Here is a 27,258-nt window from a genome sequence, read left to right as displayed (position 1 = left end):
ACTGAGAGCAACAACTACACACACTTTTGAGCATTTCTCATGGAACCAGCATCCACACTCTGTGCACTGAACTCTTTTATCTCCTTCTTAACACACAATTTACACTTATTATCACTTTTAATCGCATTTCTGCCGAGACAGGTTTCACTAACAACATTAAGCACTGAAGCACTGTTTGGCACAAAGACCATATGCCATCAAGTATTAATGTTTGAAACATTTTCTCCACCAATTTCATATTTGGACTAAGCTAGGGACTTGCAACAGAGTTTAAAATATACATTTTCTAGCAGCTTCCCACAGGTTTACACGTTATTATTTCTTCATCAAACAATTGTTAGCCTCATTATCATAACCTGCCAGTACATAACCAGTCCTTTGAATACATTTACACACATATTCTTCAAGATCTTATTCAAAAAAAAAAAAAAAAAAAAAAAAAAAAAAAAAAAAAAAAAATTTCGAATCTTATTTTTTCGCAAATCATTTTTTCGAAACTTTTTTCGAAAAATTTTTTTGTCGAAATTTTCTTGAATTTCTCGAAATTTTCTTGAATTTCCCCACCCTTTAACGTGATCTGGAGACAACATAACTACCCAACCTTTGCACCCATTGTTGTTCACCAACCTAAGTTCAGCACATGATCAACATAGCTCATCTCAAACCAACACTTTTTCGACTTTTTTCACACCTTTATCTCTCCCTATATAAATCTCTCTTTACTTTCACTTTAACCTCATATTACCCTTTCCACCTACCAATACCATGTCAACCTCACAACATCCCTACAACGACCCCATTAAATTTTATTTACATTCCCTCCGCAAACATGCCTTCACCCTAGCCAGATTACGCTCCCATATTTTATTTACTCAGGCTTGTCTGACATTTGGCATTACTCCCAAAGGCCTCACACTTAAAGTTCCCATCTCTGGCTGCAATCCTTCTTTCCATCAGTCCTTATACCAGTTCCAAACAGCACAATCCATAGCCCTCACCCGCCTAATCCTTCACCTATACATCGACTCAGCCAATGAACACACCCGTCAACTCCTATCCCAAATCAAAGTCCTCAATCTTTCCTCTCCCGCGTCCACACCGGCTGTACATAGCATCCTCCTACAGGCCAACCGCAAATTAGAACAACATGCCACCCTCCACCTCAAAAAACTATCCAATCTCCTGGTTTCCCACCTCCGGAAAGGCAACTCACTCACCCTCCACAACCTTTCCAACAAACCTCAACCTCCTCTCATTGCACACAGACCCAGTCTCTCCCATCTACTCAATCTCCCACTTCCAGCTCCACTCCCCCCAACACCTCAAAATTCTAGTCAACACAATCTGGAACCACAACACCCCAATTCAGTAGTTAACCTTTCCTCCAAACCCCTCTCCCAATCCGAAACCTCTGTCCTATCCAAAGGCCTCACCTTCAGCCCCACTCCCAGGTTCAACCAAACTGCCCTTGTCAAGGATTTACTGTCCTACACTCGTAGTCTCTGCTGGAAATATCACTTTGCCACGAAGAAAAACAATCCTGATCCCACTCCTAATGATCCAACTCCCCAAGACACTATCCAAATTGAACCCTGCCTGCAACAGTTCCGTCCTCCATCACAGCGGGACCCACCTCCTCTTCCTCAAAATCACCCTCTCCAAACCTTCCAGGAATTTCTCACTTCCAGCCTTGCCTCTCAATCTTTCTTGAAAAACCTTAATCCTACTCCCAACATCACCACAGCCGAATCCCAGGCTATCCGTGATCTGAAAGCTGACCGATCCATCATCATTCTTCCGGCTGACAAGGGTTCCACGACTGTGGTACTTGATCGTCGGGAGTATGTGGCTGAGGGACTGCGTCAGCTTTCAGACAACTCTACATACAAAGTTTGCCGAAGTAATCCCATTCCTGATGTCCAGGCGGAGCTTCAAGGAATCCTCAGAACCTTAGGCCCCCTACAAAACCTTTCACCTGACTCCATCAAACTCCTCACCCCACCGTCACCTCGCACTCCTACCTTCTACCTACTTCCTAAAATTCACAAACCCAAACATCCTGGCCGCCCCATTGTAGCTGGTTACCAAGCCCCCACAGAACGCATCTCTGCCTACGTAGATCAACACCTTCAACCCATTACACGCAGTCTCCCATCCTTCATCAAAGACACCAACCACTTTCTCGAACGCCTGGAATCCGTACCCAGTCTGTTACCCCCAGAAACCATCCTGGTAACCATTGATGCCACTTCCCTATACACAAATATCCCGCACGTCCAGGGCCTCGCTGCAATGGAGCACTTCCTTTCACGCCGATCACCTGCCACCCTACCTAAAACCTCTTTCCTCGTCACCTTAGCCAGCTTCATCCTGACCCACAACTTCTTCACTTTTGAAGGCCAGACATACCAACAATCAAAGGGAACAGCCATGGGTACCAGGATGGCCCCCTCGTATGCCAACCTATTTATGGGTCGCTTAGAGGAAGCCTTCTTGGTTACCCAAGCCTGCCAACCCAAAGTTTGGTACAGATTTATTGACGACATCTTCATGATCTGGACTCACAGTGAAGAACAACTCCAGAATTTCCTCTCCAACCTCAACTCCTTTGGTTCCATCAGATTCACCTGGTCCTACTCCAAATCCGATGCCACTTTCCTAGATGTTGACCTCCATCTGTCCAATGGCCAGCTGCACACATCCGTCCACATCAAACCCACCAACAAGCAACAGTACCTCCATTATGACAGCTGCCACCCATTCCATATCAAACGGTCCCTTCCCTACAGCCTAGGCCTTCGTGGCAAACGAATCTGCTCCAGTCCTGAATCCCTCGACCATTACACCAACAACCTGAAAACAGCTTTCGCATCCCGCAACTACCCTCCCAACCTGGTACAGAAGCAGATAACCAGAGCCACTTCCTCATCCCCTCAAACCCAGAACCTCTCACAGAAGAACCCCAAAAGTGCCCCACTTGTAACAGAATACTTCCCAGGACTGGATCAGACCTTGAATGTGGCTCTCCAGCAGGGATACGACTTCCTAAAATCCTGCCCCGAAATGAGATCCATCCTTCATGAAATCCTCCCCACTCCACCAAGAGTGTCTTTCCGCCGTCCACCTAACCTTCGTAACCTCTTGGTTCATCCCTATGAAATCCCCAAACCACCTCCCCTACCCTCTGGCTCCTACCCTTGCAACCGCCCCCGGTGTAAAACCTGTCCTATGCACCCTCCCACCACCACCTACTCCAGTCCTGTAACCCGGAAGGTGTACACAATCAAAGGGAGAGCCACATGTGAAAGCACCCACGTGATTTACCAACTGACCTGCCTGCACTGTGATGCTTTCTATGTGGGAATGACCAGCAACAAACTGTCCATTCGCATGAATGGACACAGGCAGACAGTGTTTGTTGGTAATGAGGATCACCCTGTGGCTAAACATGCCTTGATGCACGGCCAGCACATCTTGGCACAGTGTTACACCGTCCGAGTTATCTGGATACTTCCCACCAACACCAACCTATCCGAACTCCGGAGATGGGAACTCGCCCTTCAGTATATCCTCTCTTCTCGATATCCGCCAGGCCTCAACCTCCGCTAATTTCAAGTTGCCGCCGCTCATACCTCACCTGTCTTTCAACAACTTCTTTGCCTCTGTACTTCCGCCTCGACTGACATCTCTGCCCTTAACTCTTTGCCTTTAAATATGTCTGCTTGTGTCTGTGTATGTGCGGATGGATATGTGTGTGTGTGTGTGCGCGAGTGTATACCTGTCCTTTTTTTCCCCTAAGGGAAGTCTTTCCGCTCCCGGGATTGGAATGACTCCTTACCCTCTCCCTTAAAACCCACACCCTTTCATTTTTCCCTCTCCTTCCTTCCTTCCTGACGAAGCAACTGCCAGTTGCGAAAGCTTGTAATTCTGTGTGTGTGTTTGTGTGTTTTGTTCATGTGCCTGTCTGCCGGCGCTTTCCCGCTTGGTAAGTCTTGGAATCTTTATTTTTAATATATATATATATATATATATATATATATATATATATATATATATATATATATATATATATATATATATATATATATATATATATATATATAGCACTGAAAAAACATTTTGTGAAAAAATGGCACTTTGAACAATTTTCCATTTCCACTCTCATTATTTGAGAAGAATCAATTTTAATCCCAAAATGAATTTTTTGATTACCGAGCTCCCACAATCCAAAATTTTGACACATGTAAAAACAAAGATTCAACTAATATTTAAATTTCATATACAATATATGTTCAGGGTGGTCAGAAAATGTTTGCAAAGCTTGTACGACTGTTGTGAGGTAGGTTGTGCTGAAAAGTAATACTTTAGAAAAAAATTTAATATGTTGCACCGTTTCCACATTATTCAGTATTGAATTTAGCCAACCAGGTCACTGCACATGCAAATTCAAGCACCCCACCAGAGAAGAGTTATCAAACGTATTCTTTGTTTGGTTTCCTCAGACCAAACAAATGTAGCTTTTGCTAATCTACCTTAAAACTGCCTCCAAAAAAAGGCACCTTTTATCTGGTAATGAGCAATTCAACAAGTAGAACTCATAGACCTACAGGCATCTGTGCATTACTGCATTTTAGCACTTGCAAGTGCATTATCTGCTTGCATGACAATCTGACTGGTGAACTTCAATTCTAAATAACCCTGAAAAAGCACAACATATCAAATTTTTTCTTAACAATTATTTTTCAGCACAACCTCCCATACAACATCCTTAATAACTTTTCAGACTGTTTCTGGCCTCCCTGCATAAGTAAGTCTAAACATAATCTGTATTGCTTTAAACTGCAACTGTAGCACAAAAGTTATATGTTTATTGTTCTACATTTAGTTACGTAAATACATTGATTGGATATAAAGTACTGCAAATATATAAATTGTATAATGACATAGCCCATACATAAGGATAAATCAGGTATGACTGAGTTAGGTCTAATGACTATGACATAACAGATAGATAAATATTGAGTCCATTCTCATTTTTAATCTATGTAGATGATCTTCCAATTACTTGAAACATTGGTTTAGAAACTGTAATGTTTGCTGGCGATACAACACGATCAATCAATGGTTCAAGCTCAATCCTTTGGTTTCAGAGTGGAGTTACATATCTGATGCAAAGACATTTAACAAGTTCCCACATAAAATTAAGGACACAAGTTTAGAATAATTAATAACTGAAAAGAAAATTAATATTTTATCTCATTAGCAGCTCTTACTTCAAATTAATCTCTTACTCAAGATTCAAGGATTTGAAGTTGATGTTACATAAGTGGCAAATAGCAATATTCATTGCAAAGCTGCAAAACAAGTAGATAACAAATGAAACAAACCTCAGCTATTAAGAACTAGTCAAGAGGGTCAATGTTAGAAGTAACAATATTGTGAAAAGGAAAGTTGTTACTCACCATATAGTGGAGATGTTGAGTCAAAGACAGGCACAACAAAATGACTGTCACAAAATAAGCTTTTGGCCATCAAGGACTTTGTCTAAAATAGATGACACACACACACACACACACACACACACACACACACACACACACACACAAATAAATGCAGCTTACACAAACATGACTGCAGTCTCTGGCCGCTGAAGCCACACTGCGAGCAACAGCAGCAGTGCAGGATGGGAGTGCACCTGCGAGGGGGGGGGGGGGGGGGGGTTGTTTGTCATTTTTCTCACCAATCTGGCCCCTTCACTGTTACCATTCTAGCACTACACAGCCCTCATACCACCAATGCATCCTGTCTTTGTACTTCTCTCATTTTCCCCCAAACACTCCCCCCCCCCCCCACCTCCCCCTGCCCCCTGCCTAACCTCCCAACTGCACCTAGCTGCCGTAGCCTTCTCCATCTCGTCCTTGTGCACTCTCCAGCACCACTTCACTATCCACCACCCCTACCTTGCTATCCCTCCCAGTCCCCAACCCAGACTCCTCCTTACCCCCACCCTGTTGCTACTCTCTTCATGCATCGCTGCTGTTGCTCACAGTGTGGGTTCAGCTGCTAGAGGCTGCAGTCATGTTTGTGTGAGCCACATTTATGCATATGCATGTGCATGTGCACATGTGTGTCGTCTGTTTTTGACAAATGCTTTGATGGACGAAAGATTATACTGAGACAGTCTTCTTGTTGTGTCTGTCTGCGACTCATTACCTTCACTACATGGTGAGTAGCAACTTATTGTTACATTCCATCCTGGATTTTTCCATTGTTTAATGTTAGAAGTAAGTATGAAGCTATCAATATAAGAGAAACAGCAGCTGTTTCATGCAACTGGTGAAGCAGAAGCTTTGTTCAGAGTAACAGCATTCCTGATAACTTCCTAGTTTACATTTATCTCGTGTAAGCACAAACAGAATTAAGAAGTAAACTGATAATTTACTATTAATACAATATACAGATTAAGTTTACACATGTTACTTTTTTTTGTTATTGTATACCATGATTGATTCTACATCATCAATGGTTCTCCTTCTACATGGGACCTATGAAATGAGATGAATAGATGAATGAATGAAAAGAGCACAAGTCACTCCTGTTTACAGAAATTTTAGTGGAGCCATTTAACAAATGTAAAAACTTATAGAACTGTATTCTTGAAATACTGTTGGAAGCGATGACTATGCAACAAAATGCTTGAGGAGAAGTTATTGGGGTCAATGGAGAAATTTTGAAATAGAAAGTTCCTTTTAAATATCTAGGTTGCTCTAAATCAGTAAACAGATCTAATTCCAACAAATCAGATAATATCCAGGCATACAACACACTCAATGGATAAACTAACACATACTGTAAGAAATATCTGAGGGGGAGACTGTAGTCATCTTGTCAATGCCTATGCTCTTCTATTGGTAGTGAGGCAGACAGTAAGGTATGCAAGACAAAATGATAATTTAAACATTAAACATGAAATTTTCATGACACACAATTGAAGAAACTCAGGGAATAAATGGGAATCAGTGATATTTGGTCGTGAAAGGAAGTGAACAAAATGCTTTAGGAAATGGAGAGTTACACAAAGCAGCTACAATGGATGAAACACAATGGACTCCAGTGACACATTTAGTTTTATCTAGTCAAAAGAAAGATCGACAATACAATGGAGTCAACAGTTCCTTTAGGCTCAGAACACTATTTCACCCAGACTTGTGCATGGAAAACATAATATTATTAACAGCAGCAGCAGCAGCAACAGCAACAACAACTGTTACAATTATTATTATTATTTCTTTCTTTCTTATCTCAGACATTATGTCTGGTCAAAAGTAGAAAGTGACGCAGACCTTGATCAAGCGTGACTTCCTTTTAACTGTATGGTATATGTTATAATGCATTTAGGAACTTTCGGGTAATTGAACATGTACCAATAATTACGGATTTCTGTAGTTGTATATATAAGTTTGGATGTAGCTGTATTGCATTGATGTACTGGTGGATATTGTGTGGTATGACTCCTGTTGTTGATAGTATAATTGGTATAATGTCAACTTTATCATGATGCCACATATCCTTGACTTTCTCAGCCAGTTGGATGTATTTTTCAATTTTTTCTCCTGTTTTCTTTTGTATATTTGTTGTATTGGGTATGGATATTTTGATTAGTTGTGTTAATTTCTTCTTTTTATTGGTGAGTATGATGTCAGGTTTGTTATGTGGTGGTGTTTTATCTGTTATAATGGTTCTGTTCCAGTATAATTTGTATTCATCATTCTCCAGTACATTTTGTGGTGCATACTTTTATGTGGGAACGTGTTATTATTATTATTATTGTTGTTGTTGTTGTTGTTGTTATTATTATTATTATTATTATTATTATTATTATTATTATTATTATTATTATTATTATTATAAGAAGAAGAAGAAGAAGAAGAAGAAGAAACAGAAGCAGAAGCAGAAGCAGATAGCATGTTTCTAATACTCCAGTGTTGATTTCCCTCTCACAGAGTAGTGCAACCTCGGTGTTACCTATCTATGATTTTTGGTAACATCTGTCAGGTAAAGAATTCCCAGTGTATAATCTATTATCTTTTCCATAGGTATATTTATTTGTAGCTGACAAGGAGGTAATTTTTTTTATTACTATATTGTACTGACTAAAATACTTACATTCAGAAGTGTCATATATTTTGATGTTTCTATGTCTTCATTTGTACTCTTCATTATATCTCTCAGCAGAACCTGGAAGTTACAAAAATGGAAAAAATGTAGAAAAAATTTTCAAAGAGTGACACCAGTGTTTCCTACTATTCAGGATAGTGATTTAATATTATTTAAGGATGATTCTAATAACTGAAAGATAGATATAAGATTCTTTTCTTTGTTATCAAAAGCAGTTTTGTTACTGGAGGTAAGCTTATTTTCCAATGGAAGTGAATTGTACACAGATAACAATACACAACTAAAGGGCAACTTATATAAAGTTGAGTGAGCAAGTCTGAGTAACTGTGACAATAGTGAGATTGCTTTTGATATATTTATTTATGTTCTCACTAAGTTACTCAATAACTATTGCTCTCAAATATTTTGAAGAGTAAAAACTGATAATACACCAAATAAACATAATAAATTACACGAGTACAATCCTTATCTGAAGTAATGAAGTCCTGCGATACTCCATCCGAAGCACCTTGCACTTGGGTGTACCGATCCTACAGATGGATGGGTGGAGTTGGAATCCTGATGACACATTCCTGACACATTCCATGGCACCCCACGCATTCCTGATCAGTGAGAGATTGCGTCATGCAGCTGGGCATGGAAACCAGAGACAAAGCACACTCCGGAGGTGGCAGCAGTATGAGGACGAGCACCAGGCAAGTCATATGGAACACTGTGGTAATGTGAGTGGCAGGCATCATAATGGTTTGTTTACAAAGAGCTCTGCATCATGAAACTGCCTGCTAATGGTACTAGAACTTACTGGATGTTACGAAGAAGGCCAGACAGCTCACTGAATGGCCCCAGTCATTACCATTGGGTCAGTTAACGAGTGGCAGACAGTCCTTTGAGGCTCCCTCCTTGTGGTTTGTATCTAATGTCCAGATCCTGCACATCATGCAAACATGCCTTCCTGTATCCAGTACTACAAACAATGGGCAATGGTGGTGTCCATATAACCAGAATGGCGTGCAGTATGATGGCAGAACCACCCGGCCTCCTGCAGCCCCACAATCTGACATCTCTCAAGCTTATCTAGTTTGGCAACATATTGTTAAACATGTTGACTGAGCGTGGCCACTTGGACTCCTTGTATCTACCAGAGCACACATCACATTCCCACTCAGTGCAGCAGTGCAAAACTAACCATTGGCATAGCTGATGGCGAGCACTACATCAACCATTTTTTAATGGATTGGTTCACTCCTCCTGACATCAGCTCTTTTAAAGGCAATAAGTGTGCCCCTCCAGCCAGAGGTTCGAGTCCTCTCTCAGGCATGGGTATGTATGATGTTCTTAGCATAAGTTAGTTTAACTAGTGTGTAAGTCTAGGGACCAATAATCTCAGTAGTTTGGTCCCTTAGGAATTCACACATATCTGAACATTTGAAAGACAATAAGTGTTTCTGCATGTTCCATGAACCATAATTTCAACTTCTTACTGTGATTTGGAATGAATCAGTTTCACAACTGCAGTGCTGTTCCTCAGCAGAACATATGACAATGTACTGATAATTTACTCAGTTTATAAAACTTCCCCCTACATATAAAGTTCACAAATAAGACTGAAATATGTTAAATATATGTGAAATACATGTAACAAGTGGATTCATGGATGAAGTTCCATGTAAAAAGCTCTTCCCAAATGCCTCAATCAATTGCAACCAAACTCTGTACATTTATTACTGTGGGTGTGGGTGTAAGAACTGGCAATCTCATATTGGGGTGTGGCTGATAATGTGGAGAGAGGAGGAGGGGGAGGAGGAGATGGGCATGTGGAGTGACGGAGGAGGAGGAGGAAAGGGACAGAGAAAGGGAAGAAAAGGAGATGGACAGGGAAAGGGAGGAAGAAAAGATGGACAGGGAAAGAGAGGAACTGAAGATGGACAGGGAAAGGGAAGTGAAGGACATAGCCAGAGAGAGGGAGATAGCCAGAGAGAGGGAGATAGCCAGAGAGAGGGAGATAGCCAGAGAGAGGGAGATAGCCAGAGAGAGGGAGATAGCCAGAGAGAGGGAGATAGCCAGAGAGAGGGAGATAGCCAGAGAGAGGGAGATAGCCAGAGAGAGGGAGATAGCCAGAGAGAGGGAGATAGCCAGAGAGAGGGAGATAGCCAGAGAGAGGGAGACAGCCAGAGAGAGGGAGACAGCCAGAGAGAGGGAGACAGCCAGAGAGAGGGAGATAGCCAGAGAGAGGGAGATAAGGTTATAGACAGGGATGCAGGGGGGGTGGGGGGGTGGGGGGGGGGTGGGGGGGGGGACGAGAGTGACTGAAAGTGGGGTTGGAGGTGGTGTACAGGGATAAGTTTAGAAGGATACGGACTAATAGTAAACTGGAATAAATTTATACCCAGGCAATGATGGCTATTCAGGTTGTGACTAAAATAAACGATTGAACTGTAACATACACACGTAGTCTCCACCAGAGGGTGCTCGACGCATGTTGTGCACTACACAGAGCTCATTTCTGTTTGTGACTACATTGCTACCCAGCTACGCTGCAGCAGTGAGCTGCTAAGGTCTTGTTCTGTCGAGTGGGGCTGTAGTGAAGGTGGGGAGCTGTAGATGACTGGGGCACCTAAGGATATTGTCGGTACTTCTATAGTCCACTGAATTCTTGAAGTCACACTGAAGTTTAAGTATTTTAATTTTATCCATACTTTAGAGCTGTCAATACAGCTGTATGCAATGTGTGAGAAATATGAATAAAATTTCCTTTTTATGTTTTATTAAATTACACAAAATATTTTGGACAGGTGCAAATTGTCTAATACTTAATTCACATTTGTTCATAAAAGAAACATGCATCTCTACTTAGTCAAGAGCAAAGATAAATTATGTATTATATGAATTACACCTAACAATGGACCCATAGGGTCCAAAACACATTGGGGAATTTAATAAAACATGAAACATTGTGACAAAGTGTTTTTACTCACACTTGCAGTGGATTTAGTATTTTATCTGGTTTTTTCATGTTCCTCATCCCACTTACATTACTCTATGACCTATTCATTCTGCTTTGGCAGTTTATGGGCTTATATGGACAGGCCTTTCCATTAAGTTTGTTTTAGAATGAGAGAAGCCTTTTTGTCAATACATGTCACTCCATTTAACTGACAGCTAATCTTAGGGATCACTATCTCTACAGGAATAAGTGTCAGACCCAATTAACCTGCTCTATTAGTAGTTGAACAGTGTAAGGGAATTAGATCTTACCTGTGACAGAGAGGGGTGAGTATGAGCAAACTATTTCAGTGGCATGATTATACTACTGCTACTACTACTACTACTACTACTACTGGTAACTGTTGGGTGATGACCACAACTGTCTGGGCTACCAAATAATTTATTTATTTATTTATTTATTTCTGAAGCAATGTCCCTCCACTCCATTTATATTCTTACCTTATTGCTGTGACCACTGAAACAATTCTTTTTTTCTCTTCTGTTGATGAGGGGTAACTTTTGTAACCCTGGGCACACCCTTCTGATGGTACTGTCCTCCTATCTCACATTCCAACAACCATTACCAAGAAAATGTGTCTCCCTTGTCACAGTGCTCATCAGATTCACTCTTAAATTCCACCGTTGACTACACTCATTCCTCTTTGAAACCAACTTCATGAGCACTCAGTGTTATCCACCCTGTATTTCACATGGCCAATATCCTCTGTGTGCCAATCGCTCCTGGGATCCATTTCTGACCAACAACTGCTTGTGCTCTGAGAATATTTCATGGAGCCAAGGTTTGAGATGGTGGTCTCTCACTGGCTGTTGCTCTGGATGGACCCAGACCTGTTACACATGGCCTTCTACTTATTCTCCAAAATTTTCCAGAAGTAATAACTATTTACAAAAATGTTCAGTGTTTTCCCATTACATTTTCTGCCTAAATGCTGTTTGTCTTAACTGGGCACCAGAACCCCATATGAGGAATTTCAACATTAGGGCATGTGAAAAAAAAAAAAAAAAAAAAAAAAAAAAAAAAAAAAAAAAAAAAAAAAAAAAAAACAGTGCATGAATTCCAAGTTCCAATCACAAGATCACACTTTTTATGGTGGAAACAGTAATGCAAACTTGACCACACATAATGATCACAGTGTTTTGGCCCATTAGTTATTGCATTCTATGTGCAGTACCAAACGTGATGCCACCATTCTTCTTTGTTATAATAGTATCCACATGTCTCAAATTTATTGGCTCACCCTAAGTGGTAGCAAGTTGATATTCAGCAGCTCCAGGTGTGATCTTATTACAGCAGCCGACAATTTATCAACTCATCTGCATTTCAATTAAAATATCAGTTTGACTCCATTTTTGTTATACTACCAGAGTTATCTTTCAAGTTACATTATCAAGACTGGGAAGGATTGCCTAACTATATGGATAACTGACTGCTACAATCAGTTTATCACCCTGTCTTGTCACTCATGAACGAGGTCAGATTACTATGGACCACACTGCCAACTGGAGCCGCTGTGAGTTTACCCTTTGCCATTTCTGCTGTTGGTTATCATATTTACTCTGTGGATTGCCTATTAAAAGGTTGTTGTAATTGATTTTCATTATCAAGAAAAATGGTACCCGAGACGCAACCACTGGGCAATTACCACAGTTTAGCTAGCCCCAAGAAGTAAATCCTAAATACAAGCATAGCCCCCTTTAGACTTAATGTGCAGTTGAAAGAAATCACTGTGTGAGAACTTTTTCATTTATGCCATGTATGTGGACAGGTTACCACAGAGGCTGTGACACTGCCACCCATGAAGTATTCCATCTTTTTATGTGTGAGTATTGTGAACAATTGATTTGGGGGAGGAGGCCTAGTTTTCACCTCATAAAGCTAGCAATATGTAGTAACTGTTGGACTTCTACTTAAGGATTGAACTGGCACCAAATCATTGCTACTAGTGCAACTGTTACTACTTTTCTGTTGCATTGTAATCATCCCTATTTAAGGCCATTTTGTAATTGAGTTTAATTGGTGTCCACTGGTCATAGTGGCATAATCATACAGCATATACAGTATGTAAAAGACAGTCTATAGATTCATTTGGGATTATGTAAGCATCACTTAGTTGTATGGGAAAGCCCTGGGTATTTAAAACCTAATTTCAGCAGACAACTCCTCGTAAATCACCTCACACACCCTCCCAGATGAAGAGTTACAGTTGTGGTGAACGACAGTGATTTCAAGTGGTTGCACTAAAAACAGAGACATTCCAATGCAGCGGAGTATGACTGTGCATGGAACCCCTTCGGTTCCTTGATTATTCTTAGTTTTTGTATCTGGCCACTTCATGTTGGTTTCAAGAATTATTTTGCAAGTTTTTATGTGACTGTTAATTTGATTGTGTTTTGTGGATGCAGTCAAACAATAAAAGCCAAGTAACACTCTCAAGAAGTTCTGTGTTATTTCAGCAATATATATTAGTAACTTCAGTGGTGATCCCAATATTACAAATGCAAAAATTAGCTCACAAGAAAAAGTGACCACAAGAATGGAAAGGACTCGGTCACGTACAGAAATTGGATGGCAGGAAGATGAAAACAGTGGAGTTCAAGCAACTCCAATTGAAAATTCATCCATGCCGTTTCGTAGCAGCAGTGAATCTGATACAGGTTTAATCTCGCAGGTGGCTCTATGTTTACCAGTGTTTTGGACACAGAACATCAAAATTTGGTTTGCACAGGCAGAGGCAAATTTCCTCTATAGTGGAATAACAAACAAGAAAACAAAGTTCACCTATGTGGTAATCCAGATGGACCAAAACTACGCATCTATGGTGGAAGATATAATTGTCAGACCACCATCAGAAAACTGTTACCAACACCTGAAGTCAGCATTAGTACAATGGGTTTCCAAGTCAGTTGAGCAACAAGTCCTACATTTATTGCATCATGAAAAGATGGGAGACAAGATGCCTTCAAGATTTCTCCGACACCTGAGAAGCTTCGCAGCGGACACAGAATTGCTAGACTCAATGCTGCGAGTGCTGTGGAAAAGTCGCCTATCTGTATCAGTGAAAACCATCATACATTCACGCATGGAACTGAATTTAGATAAGCTGGCAGAGATGGCTGCCCAAGTGCAGGGAACAATTTCACTTCTGCTACCAACAATCACAGAGCTTCCACGACATTATACAGCAGCATCAACAGAGATGGCTGCAGCAACACAGCAGAAGTACCATACAGGTATACAGCAGTTGTCAAATGCGGTACAGCAGCTGTCATGCTAAGTAGAGATGTTAACAGTATAGCATGAGCAAACGAAAGTTGACGATAAAGAGAAAAAAATTCAGAGATTTCCGAAAGCGTTTTCTCAGTCACCATCTAGGACCAACAGCCCAAGCCCACATTGATGTCAATTTTGTTGGTATCATGAGTATTTTGGTGATTGTGCAACATGATGCTCACCACTGTGCAATTACCCAAACTTCTTGAGTGGCCAGCAATAGGCGCGACCAGCTGCATGAGTTATTTACAGCGCCTACAAAACAATTCATTCTCACACAGACTCTTTGTGGCAGACAAATTGTCACGGTGCAAGTTCCTCATACACACAGGCTTGGATGCTTCCTTATAGCTGCATAAGATGTACTTTTTTGTGTGAAGCCCATGCCCTTACAGTTTTCTGCAGCAAACAACTCGGTGATTGGACCGGGGGAGGGATATCAGTGGCAGTTTATTGTAGTTGATGTAGGAGAACCAATAATAGGAGCAGACTTCCTCATGAGTTTCAGTTTGCTGCCTGATGTCAGTAATGGCTGTCTAATCGACAATAATTCTGGTTACAGTACAAGAGGCAGCCAGGCACCTTATCTCATAAAAGAGGTACGAAAAGCATTCGTGATAAATGAGTTTACGTAGCTGTTTCAACACTTTCCTGAAATTGTTACACCACAATATGAGAAGAAAGAAGTGAAACATAATGTGCAACATTTAACCAAAACCACACCAGGTCCACCAGTGTCAACATGGCCATGGAAATTCCAGCTGACTGCCCATAATAGCAAAACAAGAATTTGAGAAATTGTTGAAGGGAAACATTATCCGTCTGTCTGAAAACTTGTGTGCTTTCCATTTAGTTCCCAAGAAAGATAAAACATGGAGACCTTGTGGTTACTTCCAGGCACTAAATTCAAGGACAATACCAGATAAGTACCCGGTTCTGAATTTACAGGAGTTTAACAATTTGCTAGTTGGATCACATGAGTTCAGTGTAGTGGAGTGTGCAAGAGCTTATATACAAATTACAGTGGTGGCAGAAGATGTCCCAAAGTCAGCTATAACTACCCCATTTGGCCTTTTCGAACACATGTATATGCCTTTTGGAATTAAAAGTGCAGCCCAGACATGGCAAAGGTTTATCGCAGAGGTTTTGCGTGGACTACATTTTTGCTTTGCTTACATTGACGATATTCTAGTATTTTCTAAAACTACATTGAACATTAGGATCATCTGACACAGGTTTTTCAATGTCTCAGTGATTATGGTGTGTCAATTTCAAGAAGTGTGTCCTAGGACAAAACGATGTGACTTTTTAGGGTACTTAGTTACCACAGTGGGAATTACTCTAATGCTGGAGAAGGTGCAAGTGTTACATTAAGTATCACCCCTGACCACGTATCAAGAATTATGAAGATTTCTAGGAATGGTAGATTTCTACAGGCAGCACTTACCGACCGCCCATTTGGCAATTGTTGTTGATGCAAGTCAGACAGCCATAGGCACAGTACTGCAATAATATGGTACTTTTGTGTGGCAGCATTTGGAATTTTTTTCCAAAAAATTAAATGTGTGCCAAAGAAATTTGGAATGCATATGATCATGAGTTGCTGGCTTTTTTTGAGGCAATCAAATATTTCGGAATGTCAGTAGAGGCAAAAGACTTCATTTTCATGGACCATAAACCAATAATGTTTATTTTCAAACAGTGAGGCAAATACAGTTCTCTGAGGCAACACAGAAAGGTTGAATTAATAGCTCAATTCACAACCGACATACAGCATATAGCAGGGGCAGACAATTTTGCAGCAGATTATCTTTCCCAAATAAATGGCATTCCCCAAACTATTAACTTTCATGAGTTGGTAGTTGCACAAGAGAAGGATGTAGAGTTGCAGCATTTCCTCTTGAGGTAGAATATGGGTTTCCATCTAGTGCAAATTAGATTACCAAACTTGAGTCTCAAAGTTTGGTGTGTTGTCTCTACAGGCAGAAAGCGCCCATTTGTGCCAACAGACTACTGCAGATGAGCATTTCATTGCGTTCATGGTCTGACCCATCCTGGCATCAGGAGCACAGTCTGCCTGGTGACAGAACATTTCATATGGCCTGGGGTAAACAAAGAATGCAAGAGATGGGCACAAGAATGTTTGGCCTGCCAAAGAAGCAAAGTGGGTCACCATCCCCATCCTCCATTAGGGGCTTTTCCTGACAGTTGCGAAAGTTTCACTCATGTCCATCTCGACTTGGTGGGATCATTACTGCCCTCAGATGGTTTCCACTACCTTCTTAAGGTAAGTGATTGATATACCCTTTGGGCAAAAGCTGTTCCAATAGCAAACATTTAAGCAGAAATGACAGGAAAGACCATCATAGGCATATAGACAGCATGTTTTGGATGTCCTGTACATGTAACCACAGATATAGGGGGACAGTTTGAGTTAACTTTATTTCAACAGTTAGCCGAGTTGTGTGGAATGAACCCACCACAAAACTACCAGTTATCATCCCAAGTGTAACGGTATGGTTGATAGATGGCATCAGTTATTAAAAGCAGCACTTATGTCTCACGAAGATAAATGGACACAGGCTCTGCCTTTGGTATTACTTGGTTTGCACAATGCTTACAAGCCTGACTTAGGCACGTCTACTGTAGAAATTGTGTATGTTCAGAATATTTATGTCCCAGTGGACTTCATTGAAGACATGAGTCCTACAACAGGAGAATTTGATACATCACCTACGTTCATAGTGCAGTTACGACAACAAGTGTCATGTCTGGTCACAATTACAGGCACTAGGCATGGTCATCAACCAACTTTCATGCACAAAGACTTGAGCAGTTGTACCCAAATTATGGTGAGATCAGACATTGTCAAACCACCATTGCAACAACCGTATTCGGGGCCTTACGAAGTTTTGCACCGAAACAAACATATGATGGAAGTCTCCTACAATGGGAAGTAAATGGCGGTGTCAATAGAAAGAGTCAAGCCAGCATCCATGCCTGCTGATGGTAACAAAGAATCTCACCCTGCAAACAAGCCAGCACCCTGGAAATCAGAGGAAACAATTTCTCTTGTGCCTCCATTGTTCAGTCAGCAGACATCCCCTGAGCAAATACCACATCGACATACATGAGCAGTTTGGCAGGTACTCTTCAAGTACCAGTAAGTCCCGGATGTTCCCCATTTTCAGCAGGGAGGCTGTTTGGAGAACAACAGTGATTTTGAGTGGTCATGCTAAAAGCAGAGATATTCCAACACTGCGGAGTATGACTGCGCACAGAACCCATTTGGTTCCTTGATTAGTCTTAGTTTTTGTATTTGACTACTTTGTGTTGGTTTTGGGAATTATTTCATGAGTTTTTGTGAGATTGCTAATCTGATTGTGTTTTGTAGATGCAGTCAAACAATAAAAGCCAAATAACACTCTCAAGAAGTTGTTCTTTCAGCAGTATATATTAATAACTTCAAATTCACTGTTTAGCTAAGCTCATCCAGCATAGCTGGCCAAACCAACCACCTGCCAATAGCTCTTCTGGTGAGCACCACATTGCTACATGTGGCACCATCCTCATACCAGCCCACTGATGCACCACTATGCCAATGAGCCAGACTGGCCAGTTGTTTTGTAAAGCAAGATAAGTGCACCAAGAAACACCATTGTGAATGATCATGCTATATTTGAAATTGGATAATGCTGCTAATTTTCACATATTACTGAAATTATCAAAACAAAAAGAAGAAAACTGTTGTAATACCTCCTTTTTGAAATTTTCTGTAAAACCCCCCATCCCTTAGCTATTAGGGGCCTCTTACTAAATGTCGTCTGTCCAAGGGAGTGCATAATAAAGTTTTCAACATAACTTATTGTCACTACATACTCTGCTTCTGTGGAAAGGTGATGGCTGAAGGGTGAATGGTGGGGCCATCTACCTGGAGGAGTAAAGAATTCTGTATTAAAAAAATTTCTGTTAATTTTTTCCCCATGATTTCTATGAACTGAGCAGTGTTCAAACAGATGCCCATCTAGAGAAGTGTCAACCAGTAACAGGAAAAAAAGGGAACCACTTGGAGGGATATGGACGTGGGCAGTAAGGGTCAGTCATGTCTCGGTTATCTATGAATGGCTGCACAAGATACCCAAAGTGAAATTCCCTGACAATTCCCTCATTTACAGACACAATTTTAGCATTTTTCCCTGCTGAACTTGGAGATCTGAAGAGTAAGTAAACAGGTAAGTTGACAAAAAATGTAAGGACTTCTGTACAAGGGTTATATGAGAAGCCTGGTAAAACGGCAAGAAAAAATGTTTGTTTCATAAACAACTTACATTGCTTCTTGACACAGTTTCCTCTGAGGGATATACATTTGCTTCACCAATCTTCCAACTTTTTCATACCATTGGAAAAATTGGTTCTCTCAAATTCTGCACAATACTCGCTGACTGCAACCATCATTTCCTCATATCATGAAAATGTCTTCCCAGCAAGCCAAAGTTTCAAGTTAGGGAACAGGGAGAAGTCACTGGGGACTAAATCTGATGAACAGAGTGAATGAGGAACCAATTCATGCACTTTCACCATTGTTATCACTTATGTGTGGGATTGTGCATTATCCAGATGAAATAAAACATTTTTGCATGCCAATATTAGTCTTATTTCAACCAACACAAGTTCCAAATAATATAACAATATGGTACCATTACAGTTCTGTCTTTTTCCGAGTAATCTGTGAGCTTTTTCATAGCCAATTCTCCATGTGCAATATTATGCACTCACACAGTTAAGGTGCATACAGTGCTCTTGCATTAATGTATCATGGATTTTGTCAGTGGTGTCCTTTGTGGTGACATAAAGTACATGGTTGGAGTGCACTTTGTCTTCATTGCTTGTCTGACCATGTTTAAATACATTTATCCAAAATTAAGTGGTCTTCAACGATGGTGCAGAGTTCACCTGAACTTTATACAGTTGTGTGTCAGTTCAACCTGTCAAATGAAAATATTTAATAACAGCACATAATTCAGTTTCCTCAATTTTCAATTGCTGTCAACACACTGGTCAAGTCAGACGGCTGTGAGCAACGTACTGTACGCTGTACATTGTTGAAATTCTTTATATGTTCCTTGGAGTAATCAGGCTTACCAATTGGGAAGGCACAACAAAAAGTTCAATTCTTTCATGGAAATTTACTAACCACTCTCATATTTATGAACATCTTTATAACTTCAATTCTGAATGAACAGCAAGTTACTGTCTCCTGTACAGAATTATGATCTGAAGGGTAAGTAAACAGATGACTTGCATAAATAAAAGCCATTTTTAGTTAAAGGATTTCTTGTTTATTAGTGAGTTAATGCAAACTTTGAATTAACAGCAAATTTTTGCTGATTCTCTCATAAAATTTATGAACTTTACAAGTGAGATAATGCATGAGATCAGACAAAAAACATAAAAGGAATATGTAGTGTAACATAACATTAAAGTTATACTTTCTCCTGAATATATGAACCATTATCAAATAAATAACAGTATGAAACTGCAGCTTAGACACAAGATAGGTAATAAAGATAAAAACAATTTCAAATTCTGACGTCTATAAAGTACAATATGGTGATTGTGAGAAATTTTTGATTGGATAGAGGTAGAAATTTTATATCAGATGTAGGGAACTTATACATCTGCAAAGCCAAACTGCATTCAGACAACATGTTTCTGAACTCTAGCATCTACTGAATATTTTGGAAGAAAGTGAGATCTATGGAATAATTAGCACCACCTCATAGAACTGCTGAATCAACAAAACCAATTTACACTGAAAAATTATTTCTCACTTTATTACAAGCTCTTGTTGTTCTTGTGAGTTGTAATATTCAGACCCTGATCATTTATTTTCTGTCCCTGGCCCTAAACTGCTGACATTTTCTTCGCTCTTATTTTCATTTTTTTAAATTTATTTATTTTATCCACAAATTCCATAGATCCTGTCATGCGTATGATGCTAGGATGTAGAACAACTTGAGTAATATATGTTCACAGACCATGGTATCAATTAGTTTACAAGAGCAGAACTAGACATATATTATGTAAGACTTGCAAAAATAATAATGAACTAAAATAAAGTCGTAGAAATAATGAATTATGCAAAGTTTATCATATTGTAAAAGCCTATTTGTCCCAGTAAGTATATGGTTACAAATAGAACAAAAAGACCATAAACAAACAACAGTAAATATAAATACATACAAAGACTACTTTTCTCTATTGAAGTATTCATCAAGTGAGTAAAACGTTTTCTTGATTAAATATGTCTTTAGATTGTTTTTGAATGATGCACTGTTACTACATAGACTTTTTATATAGCTCGGTAATAAGTTAAATATTTTGACACTGGAGTAATGCACTCCTTTCTGTACCCGAGTTCAACTTTGAAATAAAAAGTGGAGGTCAGCCTTCTTTCTTGTATTGTGGTAATGGAAGCTTTCTTTGGTTTCATAGTGGGCAGGATTGTCAACCAAGAAACTCATTAGGGAAAAAAATATACTGGCAGGTTGTGGAAAGTATTCCAAGTTTTTTAAAGAGCATGCGGCAGGAGGTTCTCGGGGGTACTCTGCACATTATACGGACTACTTTTTCCTGCATGAGGAAGATTTTTCTAGATGAGGGTGAATTGCCCCAGAAGATGATGCCATAACACATAATGAAGTGGAAGTATGCAAAGTATGTGGACTTCGTGACATTTATGTCTCCAAATTGTGAGATTGTCCTAATGGCAAAAATTGCTGAGGACAGCCTTTTTACAGTCTCAAGGACATGATGGTCCCAGTTGAGCCTACTGTCTACGTGGAGGCCTAAGAATTTGGTGCAGTGTAGCCTTTCTATCTGGTTATTGTTATTTAAAACAGTAATCTCCTGGAGGAGTTTGTGGCCAAGGCTGAAATGGATATAATTTGTTTTGCTCAGGTTTACTGTGAGTGAGTTCACTTGGAACCAGGTTAATCATACTGTAAGTAATTTGTTGGCATCAACCTCTATATCAGTGAGCTGTCTGTTACTAATCAAAATGCTGGTGTCATCAGCAAACATGGTGAACTTGCATGTATTGCATAAAAAAATGTAGGTCATTTACATATATCAGAAACAGAAATGGACCAAGGACAGATCCATGGAGTACAGTGCTCCAATCTGACTCTACTACTTCCCCCTCTTTATTGCTCCCATTGAGAATTACCTTCTGCCTCCTGTTTTGGAGGCAGGATTTTAGCCAGATTCCCAGTGCCCCAGTGATCCCATAGTGGCGTGCTTTGTTGAGGAGTATTTTGTGGTCCACACAGTCGAAGAATTTGGACAGGTTACAAAATATTCCAACTGTCTTCATTTTATTATTTAGGGCTTCCAGTATATCATTTGTGAAAGAAAATATGGCCTCAGTTGCGGACATACTTTTTCGGAAACTGAACTGTCTATCACTTATAATGCCAAAGTTTTCTAGGTGCCTTACAATTCTGGAGTGCAGTAGTTTCTCAAGGACTTTAGCGAAAGTGGACAGGAGGGAGATTGGACGATAGTTTGAGACTTGCGTTGTGTCTCCCTTTTTGTGGAGAGGCTTCACTATAGCAAGTTTCATGCCCTCTGGGAAAACACACTGGTACATAGAGGCATTAAATATATAGGCTAATACTTTGCTTAATTGGTCAGAGCAGGTTTTTAGCAGCTTACTGGAGATATTATCTACACCAGATGATCCCTTACATTTTAATGAGGCAATGGTTTTTTTAATCTCATATCTGGTTATGGGGGATGTCCTTATCTCGCTCAGTGGAATGGGAGAACTGTACTTCAGTAGATCCATGGCACTTCCTAAGGATCCATTGCAACCTATTTGCTCTGCAGCACTTATGAAGTGGTCATTGAATGCATTCGCAATAGTCTTGGTTGGTTGGTTGGTTGGTTTGTTTGGGGAAGGAGACCAGACAGCGTGGTCATCGGTCTCATCAGATTAGGGAAGGATGGGGAAGGAAGACGGCCATGCCCTTTCAGAGGAACCATCCCGGCATTTGCCTCGAGTGATTTAGGGAAATAAGGGAAAACCTAAATCAGGATGGCCGAACGAGGGATTGAACTGTCGTCCTCCCGAATGCGAGTCCAGTGTCTAACCACTGCGCCACCTCGCTCGGTAATAGTCTCTTGGTTGCTTACAGTATTGTCATCAATGTTTAGTACAATGTCTACTGGTTTACTGGCACTGTTCGTACCAGTTCGTACCAGATTGCTTTAATTTTATTACTGGATTGGTTGATTTTGGATCTAAAATATATACTTTTTGAAAGTTTGATTACCTTACTCAAAGTTTTACAATACTTTTTATAATGATTTATTTGACTGGGGTTTCCTGATTCTTTTGCTGTTATGTAAAAAATTCTTTTTTGCTTGCAAGATGTCCTAATCCCATTTGTTATCCATAGTTTTTGTGTGTTTTCTTTTGGTACAGTCCTATAAACTTTTTTTGGCAAGGTGGTTTCAAATATTGATGCAATTTCTTTACTAAATAGGTTATACTTGGAATTTACATCTGTTTCGGAATATATGTGATTGCAATTTACATTATGGAGGCATGATTTGAATGTTTTGATTGTTAGTACATTTATGGGCCTGAATACCTTCCATGTTGGCTCAGTTTTATTCTGACAAACATATATATTTTTGATGGTAAGTCTTTGACCATCATGGTCAGAAAGACCATTTATTATTTTACTAACGCTGACACTGCCCAATTTCTCTTGGTCTACAAAAATATTGTCAATTAGTGTGCTTGAATATGAAGTTACTCTGGTGGGAAAATTGACCACTGGCAGAAGGTTGTAGGTTTACATCAGATTTTATAGGTCAGTCTTCCCACTACTATGTGTAAGAAAGTTGATGCTGAAATCTCCAAGTAGTACATCTCTTTTATAGTTGAGTAAGTGCAGTAAAAGCAAATTGAGCTGCTTCAAAAAGAGTTCAATATTTCCTAAAGGTGCTCTATAAATTGCCACAATTAATAGGGTGAAATTACTTACAGAAATTTCGAGAGCACATGATTCAAAATGTTGCTCTAAACAAAAATTTTGAACATACATTTCTTTGCAATTGATACTGTTCTTAACAAAAATTGCAACAGCAACACCTTTTCTTTGGTTTCTGCAGTATGAAGACGTCAGGTTGTAGTCAGATATTACCAGCCTTTCCATCCCTGAGCAGGCGTGATGTTCAGTGAAGCATAGTACATAGTACATGGGTGTGATCTATGCTTCCATTGTCTTGCACATTGACTGAGAGTTTGTTTAGCTTATTAAACAGGCCTCTAATATTTTGGTGGAAGATTGCAAGTTGATCTGTTACAGGGTTTTGCCTAAAAAATTATTCTTAACTGTCGAGTTCACGAATGAACTCTTGTCCTGATTTTTTGAAAACCATTTGTCTATTGTCGTTTGTTTATACGAAGAGCATCTCGTAGAGTTGAGTTGTTCTGTCATTGCTGCTTTTAGGAGAATACCTAATGCTCTCTTTCCTGTTCGGTTTAGGTGCATACCATGTTTTGTGAACAACTCTCTTCTAAAACTGCTTACATCTACAACACAACTGTTATTAAAGCGATTGCAAGTCTTTGTCAATTTATAGTGCCTCTGGCTTTTCTCATGTTTTAAGATACAGCTTTCAGTTAATTTCATTATATATTACATACACCACAACACCAGTAATTTTAACTAACAATTTACAGCAGACCCATATTCAAGCTCTAGCTCCTTCTTAGATATGTTTTCAACTTATCGTATTTTGGTTCATGTAGAGTGCTTGATAAGGTATATTCTTTTTATAACGTGCCATGGTAAACAGTGCTTACAGTCAGCGAAATCTAGGGGCCAATCCCCCTCAACTGTTTGCACTATGGTTGTAAGCACAGTGAGCTAACAACAGACTTACATCACAGGCTGTGAGTGTTTATTAAAATTTTATCATGTTTTATACTATGTGATGGTGACAATTGCGGCCATAGATTTTGTCTCTTTTTTATTAACTTCAGGGGGACAGGTATATTGAAACTTCCTGGCAGGTTAAAACTGTGTGCCAGACCAAGACTTGAACTTGAGATTTTTATCTTTCATGGGCAAGTGCCTTACCGACTGAGCTACCCAAGCACAACTCACAATCAATGCACACAGCCTTACTTCTGCCAGTACTTCATTTCCTACATCCAAACTTCACAGAAACTCTCCTGTGAAACTTTCAGAATTAGCTCTCCTGGAAGGAAGGATATTGTGGAGACGTGTCATAGCCAGAACATGGGGGATGTTTTCAGAATGAAATTTTCACTCTGCCTCTGTAAGGATGGTTTGTGAGTCATGCTTGGGTAGCTCAGTTGGTGGAACACTTGCCCACGGAAGGCAAAGGTCCTGAATTTGAGTCTCAGTCTGGCACACAGTTTTAATCTGACAGGAAGTTACATATTAGTGTTGCACTCTGCTGCAGAGTGACAATTTCATTCAGGAGACAGGTACTTTGTTTAAATATTAACTTCAATGTTGGTAACTTAGCATAATGCTCTTACTCATAAATATGCACATCTTTTACAGATAAGTCTGATGGTGATCATATCAATCAAAATCAATCATTAAATAAAACAAATATTTATGATCAGAGACTATTTTGGTTTTCACTTATAGTCAAATGCTGGATAGCTCTTATCTTCAAGATGACCATTTTCTCCCTCATCATTCCTACATTAACATTGGATTCCTGTTTAGTATGCCTGCAACAGCATGCTCACCAAAATGTTCCAAAACATCATGCAAAAAATAAGAGTTTTCTTTCTGGGGGGGGGTAGGGGGGGGGGGGCTCATACCACAGGTTCTGGTGGCAGATAGACATTGTCAAGTATCATCTTAGTGTCTATCCTATGGTACAGGATCAATGTGTGAATATTACACACCTCCTCCAATTAAAGCAAATGGAGGAAATTGGTAACCCATTTGTACTTTTTGCATTAGATGTTTTCTAGGATGGGCCTTAAGGGGCTTATGGAGGCATCAGTAGTTCATATGTGGTTTCTTAGAAACTATGGGGTCAGGAAGAGAAGCTCTACACTTTTTTTTTTTTTTTTTTTTTTGTACCAAAACTACGCTATGGATTCCAAGACAGCTATACCTAGCAGATGCTGGACATTCCTGTGATACATCCAATCTTTAACAATCTTCAAAATTCTCTTGATACCTTTCCCCTTTCCAAGATACAGAGGTTCAAAATTGACCTAACTCCTGTATGAAAAATAAGCATGTAAAAACTGGTATGAAGCAACATATAGCTTATAAACTGACATAGTCAGAAGAAATATGTTGCGAAATGTTTCAGTTATCTTCATGTTTCTGGCCACCCGATATTTTAGAACTGAAGCAGATGAAAATTTTTTTGAAAGTAAAATCCAGTCTGAGGTGTACAATAACTTTTCATTAATTCAACTTCACATATGCAAATTATACACTGATTACATACCTTGATTGATTCCATGTCAGTAACATCATCATGAATCCATACAAGCAATTTCCAGAATAACTTCTGCGTCTCATTTCTTTCAGAAGCCATTATAGCAGAAAGATCTTCCTGAAAATAAAATTTTGTACATGAACCACTTTACTGAAAACCTATTTGTGGCCAGAAACAATTATTAGTGTTACTAGAAACTTCATAAAAACAGCTATTCAGAAAGATACTTCTGCCTGAGCTGTCATTGTTTGTCACTGCAAGAGCTGCTTTCACTGACAGTAAGTGTCACTTTGATGGCAGAATTCTGATGGTTAAGTTCCAACTCCCCCCCCCCCACCATCCCCATGAACCATTGACCTTGCCATTGGTGGGGAGGCTAGCATGCCTCAGTGATACAGTTAACCGTTAACCGTACTGTAGGTGCAACCACAACAGAGGGGTATCTGTTGAGAGGCCAGACGAATGTGTGGTTCCTGAAGAGGGGCAGCAGCATTTTCAGTACTTGCAGGGGCTACAGTCTGGATGATTGACTGATCTGGCCTTGTAACACTAACCAATACGGCCTTGCTGCGCTGGTACTGCAAATGGCTGAAAGCAAGGGGAAACTACCACTGTAATTTTTCCCAAGGGCATGCAGCTTTAGTGTATGGTTAAATGATGATGGTGTCCTGTTGGGTAAAATATTCCAGAGGTAAAATAGTCCCCCATTCAGATCTCCGGGTGTGGACTACTCAGGAGGATGCCGTTATCAGAAGAAAGAAAACTGGCGTTCTACAGATCGGAGCGTGGAATGTCAGATCCCTTAATCGGGCAGGTAGGTTAGAAAATTTAAAAAGGGAAATGGATAGGTTAAAGTTAGATATAGTGAGAATTAGTGAAGTTCGGTGGCAGGAGGAACAAGACTTCTGGTCAGGTGAATACAGGGTTATAAATACACAATCAAATAGGGGTAATGCAGGAGTAGGTTTAATAATGAATAGGAAAATAGGAATGTGGGTAAGCTACTACAAACAGCATAGTGAATGCGTTATTGTGGCCAAGATAGAGACGAAGACCACACCTACCACAGTAGTACAAGTTTATATGCCAACTATCTCCGCAGATGATGATGAAATTGATGAAATGTATGATAAGATAAAAGAAATTATTCAGATAGTGAAGGGAGACGAAAATTTAATAGTCATGGGTGACTGGAATTGATGAGTAGGAAAAAGGAGAGAACGAAATGTAGTAGGTGAATATGGATTGGGGCTAAGAAATGAAAGACGAAGCCACCTGGTAGAATT

General features: G+C 39.8%; 1 protein-coding gene across 2 annotated transcripts in view; it reads right to left on the bottom strand.

The window, feature by feature from the left end:
* The window catches only part of LOC126267457 (uncharacterized), a 395,985-nt gene that overhangs the window by 170,161 nt on the left and 198,566 nt on the right, over window positions 1–27,258 (bottom strand). For both annotated transcript variants that reach the window (XM_049972726.1, XM_049972727.1), the window contains exons 12-13: window positions 25,982–26,089; window positions 8,167–8,238 (exon numbers count right to left, since the gene is read on the bottom strand). In XM_049972726.1, coding sequence (XP_049828683.1) covers window positions 8,167–8,238; window positions 25,982–26,089 — 180 coding nt within the window. The remainder of the gene's footprint in view (window positions 1–8,166; window positions 8,239–25,981; window positions 26,090–27,258) is intronic.

This window comes from Schistocerca gregaria, chromosome 4 (genome assembly GCF_023897955.1).
Source record: "Schistocerca gregaria isolate iqSchGreg1 chromosome 4, iqSchGreg1.2, whole genome shotgun sequence".
In the NCBI taxonomy this organism is placed as follows: Eukaryota; Metazoa; Arthropoda; class Insecta; order Orthoptera; family Acrididae; genus Schistocerca; species Schistocerca gregaria.
This window is presented reverse-complemented; position numbering and strand designations above follow the sequence as displayed.